The sequence below is a fragment of the Argentina silus genome, assembly GCF_951799395.1.
Source record: "Argentina silus genome assembly, chromosome: 4".
In the NCBI taxonomy this organism is placed as follows: Eukaryota; Metazoa; Chordata; class Actinopteri; order Argentiniformes; family Argentinidae; genus Argentina; species Argentina silus.
In genome coordinates, this window is record NC_139658.1 from 12,217,113 (window position 1) to 12,226,285 (window position 9,173).

A 9,173-nucleotide genomic window follows, 5' to 3' on the forward strand; every position below is an offset into this window, starting at 1 on the left:
AGGGAGAGGTGGGGGAGGAATCAAACGCGGCATGGGCTGTGCGCGCTCGCTAAATCACTGGCAGCAGCAGCAGCAGGAGGAGAAGAGAAGGAGGAGAGGAGCAAGGGAAGCGGTCCCAATAGACGAAAATAGAGAGCATATATGCTGGCGTCATAGTCAAGGCCTCCACTAAGGAGGATATCTCCACGTCCTCATGGTTATTATCTGTTACATGTGGCTGGAGTCACAACCGTAGAATTATCATTCTGTTAACTTTCACCCTGCTTTTTAGTTACATGACTTTGGGGTGTTGTCGTTTGCCTGGCTATTTCATTAATACAATTTCAGACAGGTAGAATTTTCAATTGAACTCAGTTCTACTGACTTAATTTCATGGAATTTCAAAGTATCTCTACAAAATCTCACTCCATATGAAGTCAATGATTTATCAAGTACAGTGCACCTATCTCTCCCATCTCTCTTATCATACTTGCATACAGCCCCCTAGTTGCCTCGTCACACGGAATGATCGCCCAAAGTACTGCAACATGCTGTATGGCTTTCTACATTCTAAACTCTTAGGAATCTTGTTAAGCTCCTGCCACAACAAGTTACTCATCGCTCATAGACAAGCATTTGTAATGCCTTGGCAATGCTATTATTCTGTTGGCACAACAATTTAAGGAATGTTTTGTTTATTACAGACTACTTGAAGCTTTGGGGCAACAATCCCACTCAGAATTTACAATTGATGTACTGTGTAACCCCTCCCTTGCAAATTATTATTTCTATTGCAATAAATGCTTCCAAATGCAGTGTGTGAGAATTCTTGTATTGTACGGATCAGCATTCATACATGTTCGGAGCTTTTGCTAAAATATAATCTGTGTATGTTGTAAGGTCCAGTGTGTAGAATTTGAGCTTTTAAATAGTGCTAAATGGACATTATAAATCATTAGCTATCTGGGAATGAGATGACATGATACAAAAAGTTAAGTGAATAGCTAAATCTGTTTTGGTTCCCAAAAGCGCTTTCTAAAATCTTGAGTCAGAGCACTGGCCTTTACTTATTCTATATGTGTTTATGGACATGCACATGTTTGCCGCTATTAAAAAACGTAGCGTATTTAGGTTTTCTATTTTCATTGCAGCCACAGAGGGCAGCAAAGCGTAAAACTACACTGGACCTTTAATATATTTCTCCTCTTTGTCCCCTGTCTCTGCAGGACTGTAGTGATGCCGATAGCCCATGAGTTTTCTCCTGACGTGGTGCTTGTCTCATCTGGTTTCGATGCCGTTGAGGGACATCGTGCCCCGTTGGGGGGATACAAAGTGTCGGCCAAGTGTAAGCTCAATAACTCTTCATCAGTTCCTCACTGATACACACACACTATCACACTGACATAGAGTACATACACACACACACACACACACACACGCACACATGCACACACACACACACACACACACACACATACACACACACACATATAACATACTCACTCACTGTGTAAAAGTTTGTGTAAGCTTGTAGTACTCACCTTGGAGAAGTTTGATATTGGCAAAATAAATGTGTTGCACCAATTTGGTGTGCTTGTTTGTTTTAGGTAGTGTTCAATTGTCACATTTTGGCAAACCCCGTGTTTTGCCATGTCAATGCAAATCAAGAGGATTTATTTTTAAAGTATTCTGATGGCTCACTCTTATTGCTTTTTTATACAGTGTATTTTATCACCTGTCTGTGAGTTTAAATAGACATTCATTCTGAAGGTTTATTTTCAAACCTTTCGCTTCTCTATGTTTACAAGTTAGCTGGCAAAATGTGTTTAGAATTCTGTTACTTTAATCAAGCAAACTGTCTTTTACTGACTAGCCAATGCTTTTTGCTCAGGGAATTCAACAGCTTCATTAGAATAGATACCCCAGAGAGAGAAAAAAAACAAAAAAACGTTAACAAACTGAATGACCATAATCAAAATGAAAGAGTAGCCACGTCTAACCTTAATCTCTCAACAACTATACATGTCTCATACGTTGACCCTACAATACTTCACTCTTTCTGCTCCAATGATAGCCTATTTCAATCACTCTGACTTTTTCAGAATCTTCCCTTGATTTGACACTCCTGTACAGTACAATGTTGCATAGTAGTAGTTTTCTTTGTTTACCTGACAGTACCTTCTCCCTTTACCACTGTCTCTGTCTCTCCTACTGTAGGTTTCAGTTGTTTTTTCCCTTACAGTCATTCACCAGTCCCGCCTACCCTCTCTCCATATAACAGGACCTCACGCTTAATTCGTATTAATTAATACAAAAAGAAGAACACCAAAATTCGTATGAAATCTTACGACCCAGGTCATATGAACGTACGTATGCGACTTGCGTGGCGGTTCGGCATTAACTTTGAGTGGTTAGGGTTAGGTACGTGAATTAGGACTTGCGTAGCACAAACAAACAAAAATGTGTCCCAACCACGCTTCGAACCGGCGACTTTGAGAATGCAAGACGGGGGGGGATTGAACTGCCAGTATAAATAGTCCCTTTCACGTCCGCTCGGTCGCATTCGTAGCTTTTCATATGAACCGGGTCGTAAAGATTTCATACAAATTCGGTGTTCTGCTTTGTGTATGAATTCATACGAGTTAAGCATGAGGTTCTGTTGCTCCATACAAGGAGACTTATTATTACTACTGAGATACAGTGAGAGAGTTTGGCGAACTATTTTCCATGTTGGCACCTAGTTTTCAATAACAATGACACAATTGAAATTTGTGAATCGTCCGAAGAGTTTCCTATTTGTGAATTCTCCTAGGAGTACTGGTGGGGAGTTGACCTCCAAAATTATTGTTTCTCTACTCTTTGGAGTGTCAAGAGTCGGAGTCGAAACTCCAATTTTGAGAGGGAGAAGAATCGACTCCCACTGGAGTTGACTCCAAATTCCACTCCTAATTCATATCTGAGACGACAACGGTAGATAATGTCTTGTAGAGATGGGAAATGTTCTCCCAATGCACCGTTCCCATTTTGGGAATCTCCCTAAATCTTCCTGATTTGTGAACTGTCTTTCAAGTTTCCAATACCAACATGGCGTCCGTGAAAACGCAGAATCTCCATTGGAGTTTGCCAACCTCTGTAGATCCCTGACTGACTAAGGCAGACGTTTCAAATCACTGGGTGGTGGGACTGACCGCATCAACCACAGCTTCCTTCTCTAAGCCATACAGACGCCGAACTCCCATCCCTCTCTGCACTCGTGTAGCAATAAAACAGTCTTGTATCTCACTCGTTCAGATACAAGATATTCTCGAAGTTAGAGAGGCGGGCAAGTAACTGGAAGATTGCCGGGCGGATACAACCCCAGGGCTGACAGGAAAAAACTGGGGCTTATATATATACAGTATGCCTGTGTACAGTATGCATGCAGTTGCGACATGGACCAGTAAAGATGTTTTCTATTGTTCTAGTTAGCCTGTCCTGGTCTAACCCCCTTGGTCCCTGTACCTCCCCCTCAGGTTTTGGCTTCCTCACGCGTCAGCTGATGGAACTGGCGGGGGGCCGTGTGGTCCTGGCACTGGAGGGGGGTCATGACCTCACCGCCATCTGTGACGCCTCCGAGGCCTGCGTCAGCGCCCTACTGGGCTTGGAGGTGAGGTGGGAGGGGTGGGCGTACAGGTAACAGAAGGGTGTGTGTGTGTGTGTGTGTGTGTGTGTGTGTGTGTGTGTGTGTGTGTGTGTGTGTGTGTGTGTGTGTGTGTGTGTGTGTTACTGCTGTGTGGCCCTCCCTTACCCCCTGTCTGTGTTTTGGGGTCACCCCCAGGTGGAGCCCCTGTCTCAGGCCGTAGTGGAGAAGAGACCCTGTACCAGCGCTGTGCACTCTCTACAGAGAGTCATACAGGCCCAGAGTGAGTGTCTGCTACTCATCTATCTCTCTCTCTCTCTCTCTCTTCCTTTCTTTCTCCCTTTATCTCCCTTTCTTTTTCTGCTGAGGAATGATTTGCTCTGCTCACGCTATCTACCTTTGGTTTACCTCTCTCTCACTTACTCACTCTGTCTATTATCCCCTACATATGTCCCTCTCTTTCTCCATCCATTGTCTTTTTTCTCTGTCCCCCCCTCTCTCTTTCTGCCACTCCATCCATCTCTATAACTTCAATCTCTCTGTCTTTCTCCCTTTTTTCTCCCTCCATCGACAGTATCACTCTCCATCTGTTGACCTCGTGCTCTCTGACCACCTCTCTGTCTGTCTGTCCCATCCCTTTCACACACACACACACACACACACACACACACACACACACACACACACACACACACACACACACACGCGCGCGCGCACACACACACATACACACACACACACACACATACACACACACACACACACACACACACACACACACGCACACAGACATGCACACACACACAAGCCACTGCCTTCCTGGCTCTAATTATCTTCAAACACTTCTCTGGCACACGACCTTCACAACATCCCCTCCTGATTGCACACAAATGTTATCCCAATCCAATTAGATTAATTAAAAATATTTGCAAAGCCACAGGAATGTTAAGCCCTTCATTTAGGCAGAGGGTGAAATATATGCGGGATTCATAGTTGGAACACACACACACAGACACACACACACATCATCAGACACATGTACACACTCACATACACTGAGGTCCTCATACACACACATACTCCAATGATTTATTTCCTTTCCGCCATGTGTCAAGAGACACACACATGTCCTAAACTAAGAAACCTTGAGAGGATAAATAAAAGAATTCAGTTTGCTTGCTCACAATTTTTACATTTTGTTACCTCTGAGTCTGAAACTGAAATACATTAAATTGGGATGTTTTCCTATTGATCTACACAGCCTACTGGAGACTTTGAAAGTGAAAGGGAAATTCAGAAAAATGTCAATAAGGTATTAAAAATGAAAAACAGAGTGGACCTGTGTGAACAAGTATTTACCTGTGGCTGTCCTAAAATTAGCTCAAATGCAAACATTTCTTCACCAAGTTACTCTAAGTTAAGATAAGTCCTCTGCAAGGATAGTAGTTTGTGTAATTTCGTAAAGAATATATTTGTCTTTATGACAAATATATGATGACAAATATATGATGATTTGAAAATGAATCAGTTACACAATGTGTTGATTAGGCTGTCACTACCAACTCAGCACATTTCTAAATGTTCTCTTGATCCTGACAAACTCCCCAGTCCCTGCCAGTGACAAGCATACCCATAACATGATGCAGCTGCCACTATTTTTCACTTTTTTTGCTATTATTTTGAACAATTATCATTGCACTCAATTGACTCGTATTGAGTAAATTGTTGAAGAAATGTTTGCATTTGAGGTCATTTTAGGCCTGCCACAGCAAGGGGGTTAATCATTTTTCACACAGGTCTTTGTTTTTCATTTTTAATAAATGAATAAATAAATGGCATTTTTTTAAATGCTTCTTTCACTTTGAAAGTGTCCAGTATGCTGTGTAGATCAGTGGGGAACAGTGGGAACCCCCCCCCCCCCCCTCCATTTAATGTATTTCAATTTCAGGCTCTGAGGTAACAACATTTGAAAATTGTTCAGGGGATGTGGGGGGGAGGCAAATATTTTGCTCGCAGAGAGAGGGTGAAATACATTTGAATAGTTATTTCTGATTTCCTGATGACCACACACACACACACACACACACACACACGCAGCGTAGTATTGCCAAAGACTTGCTCACAGTTAAAACATTTGAAGAATACAAAATCAGAACATTCAAGAAGTGGTCCTGCGTGGCTCAGTTGGTAGAGCATGGCTTAGTAATGCTTAGAATGTCTGGGACCATATATACAAAAATGTATACGCTCACAAAGCCACTTTGAATAAAAGCATCTCCTACTGTAAATGGCATATACTGTATATAGAAAAATAAGCTATCAACAAACCTTAAACCTCCCTCTCCCTCTCTCAGGGGAGTACTGGCAGTCAGTGAGGGTGGTGGCCCACACAGTGGACGTGTCCTACCAGCAGGCTCAGAGGCAGAGTGTGAGGCGAGACTCCGTAGAGAGCGGTGCGATCTCAGCCCTGGCCTCTCTCTCTATGGGACACCTCACCACAGACAGGTAATACCACTGACACAATGTAGTACAATAAACAGTCCTGGGTTCAAATTGTATTTGAAATGCTTAGCGGTGCTTGATTGAGTCTACCACAAGGAACCAGTGGAATTGGAATCAAAAGTGCCAACACTGCCCATCTGGCACAACAAATATCTTTCAACCCAGGACTGGCAATGAAATATGATGTCATATTGAATGATGATCAGAGAGGGTAAACGTACATAATTGCCTTTTACCCCCCCCCCAAAAAAAGGGGTAAAAACGTAAAAAGTAGAAGGTGGCATTTAGCGTTTGTCATTTTCTGCTGTCAAATTTCTTCTACCACTATATCCCTGGTGATGATATGATACTATATATTTATTTGTTTGAGGCCTACAGAAAAATATTCTCTTCAAATATATCCATTCTTTCCCTCTCTCTCCTCTCTCCCATCTACAGGAGACATACAGATGAACTCATGGAGGGAGAAAGTGACTCTATGTAGGGAAGAGTGTGCACCACACACACATACACACACACTCACACACGTGCATTCAGACACACACACACACACACACACACACACACACACACACACACACATACATGCAAACACAAATACTGTGATCCACTTGACCAACTGCATCTTCTGATTTGATCCACTCCATTGCCTGTAGCTTACAGGTTTCACTGTGACCACTATAGTCCAACTGACCAGCGTTTGCCTCATACACTCATTCAGAACAGTACTACTGGCTTACTACGACTCGCCTGCCTCAACCCGGACACATTGAGAAAAAATTGTTTGGACAGAGACAAGGCCACGTGTGTTCAAAACACAACGCCACATTTGCTTTTCCTGTGTGCTACATCCTCATATGACATTGAACTCTGAGAACACAGAGAAGAAAAGATTGCTATGGAAATGAAGGACGTTCTATTTTCTCCAGACCACTCTCAAATACCATTGGGAGGTTATGACTTGACGTAGTATGACGTGACTTGACATAGCACAGCGATGTGAATATAAACAGACTGGCCTTGGAGAACAGGACGACTGGAGCCTTCGGCGCTTCATAGGTCACCGTGGCGCATCGCCAGGCTTACAGAGCCGAGTCACACAGGAAGTAGGAAGTATTCCACACAGGAAGTCTAATGAAAGAGAACAGATACATTGACTGCACATACATCGGGGACACTTAAATGCGTCTCATTTTGATGATGTCATTTTGTGAAGGTCACCGAGAACGGTATTTTCTTTGCACTGTGGATTCATTCATGTGACCCAAGGAGAGCTCCATCCCTAAGAGACGATCGTCCATCCATCCCCAAGAGATCATCATCAAGCTGTCTCGGGGTTGACGATAAAACTTATTTTACTTATGTTTTCAAGCTGACAATATGAATATTCATTGTTTGGATTGTTTTGTGAATGTCAATGTCAATATGCGGCGTTCAGTGTGTTTTTGTCAAGGAACACTGACCAATGCCTTGATGCCTTAATACCCACACACACACACACACACACACACACACACACACACACACACACACACACGATTATATGCAAGTCAGTACATGTACGTCCCCTCTGATGTGAGGCTTTCCTCATCATGAGGGTGAAACAACCAACCAAAGATGCTGGAGTCGAGGCAGATTACCAAAACATAAAAGCATGTTTCCCTGTCTTGAATTACAGTAGGTCACTGTAGACCTTAAACTATGGACGGCACATTGAATATTATTATGAAGTTATTATAACACAAAATTCAGTCAAAAATATATGCACTTAAAATGTCTTAATGATGGACTTGTTTCTTGGCTAAATGCATTCTGACCAATTTCCTACATTTTTATTCCACTCTGACCACGCCTTTTTACTGTTGTGTGTTAGTTAACAGAGACCAGTGTTTTAACCTGTGGACGAACACGCCTGCTGTATTTTGTATATTTTGGAGGGCTGTATTTCTTGATAGTTATTTTTCAATAATAAGAAAGACAAGTGAACAAGGGTTTGTTCACATCTGATGTTGTGCCACTCTTTTTACAAAAAAAAGAGAGATCAGGGATTATTGTTCCTGGACCAAACTACAATTGTAGATTGAGCAGTTCAAACAGAGGAGTTAGCATGTTGAGCTACAGTAGTTATCCATATAGTGCAATTGGACACAGGTTAAGAGAAACCAAAGCTTATGAGAACAATATGCTAGCAGTGGACTGGTATGCCCTCTTCAAATAACATCAAAGAATCTCACGGTTCATGATTGTATTTTTATCCAAACAAAGTTTGCAGCTAAATATCAGCAAAGGCAAAGAAGGATTTTTTAAACAATTTCACATTTCTTGTTAGCGCTTTTCGTGATGTTATGATTTAATATCTGTGTATGTTTGTTTGTCTGTTAAACCTTTTCATGTCTCTGCAGTGCCTGCAGTGCCTTGTGCTTGATGTTTGAAGAAAATCAGATGGTGCTACAGACAAATTTAGAATTTCTTGTTGTATTGATCGAGTAGTTCATGATGCTGTATAGTATATGCAGCCAAAACCCTGTTCTAATGGCAATGCTTTTCTATTAAAACATACAAAATCTGTATGGTATTGTAATGACAGTGAAAAGGAGATCATCTGCAAATAAATAAATGTAACTCTGATTACATGGACCAAAATGGCCACCATGTACAGTAGTACTATATGACATCTCCATTGTACCTGGCGGCATTTTAGTATTAGTACAGTCAATCTGAAGGGTTTTAGTTTATATTTTTACTTTGTTTTGATGAAGTTCATGTCATACTTTGTCTCAACAAGCTCTTTGTCTAACATGAATTTATGCTCGTTGATTGTGTAATCTGTAATTGAGTCTGTAGATAGCTACTGAGACCAAAATACAGACATCCTCATATGTGCCTTGAATTGTGCTGACAAACCTGTGTAAAGGTAGCCTTAATGAACTGGATTTTGATTTATAAAAAATAATAAAACAAGCCAAGTAGAGGTTCGATATGGTTTTCTCACTTTCTTATGGTTTGTTCTTTGTACTTGTACAGTGAAGAATTCTTAGTATTTTCTTCTGTTATTTCTTTTTTTTTCTTGAAA

General features: G+C 41.6%; 1 protein-coding gene across 2 annotated transcripts in view; it reads left to right on the forward strand.

Annotated features, from left to right (window-relative positions):
* The window catches only part of LOC310802865 (histone deacetylase 7-like), a 47,298-nt gene extending 38,125 nt beyond the window's left edge, over positions 1-9,173 (forward strand). For both annotated transcript variants that reach the window (XM_083667440.1, XM_083667441.1), the window contains 5 exons: positions 1,206-1,324; positions 3,492-3,625; positions 3,797-3,881; positions 5,953-6,103; positions 6,539-9,173. In XM_083667440.1, coding sequence (XP_083523566.1) covers positions 1,206-1,324; positions 3,492-3,625; positions 3,797-3,881; positions 5,953-6,103; positions 6,539-6,584 — 535 coding nt within the window. In that variant the 3' untranslated portion in view covers positions 6,585-9,173. The remainder of the gene's footprint in view (positions 1-1,205; positions 1,325-3,491; positions 3,626-3,796; positions 3,882-5,952; positions 6,104-6,538) is intronic.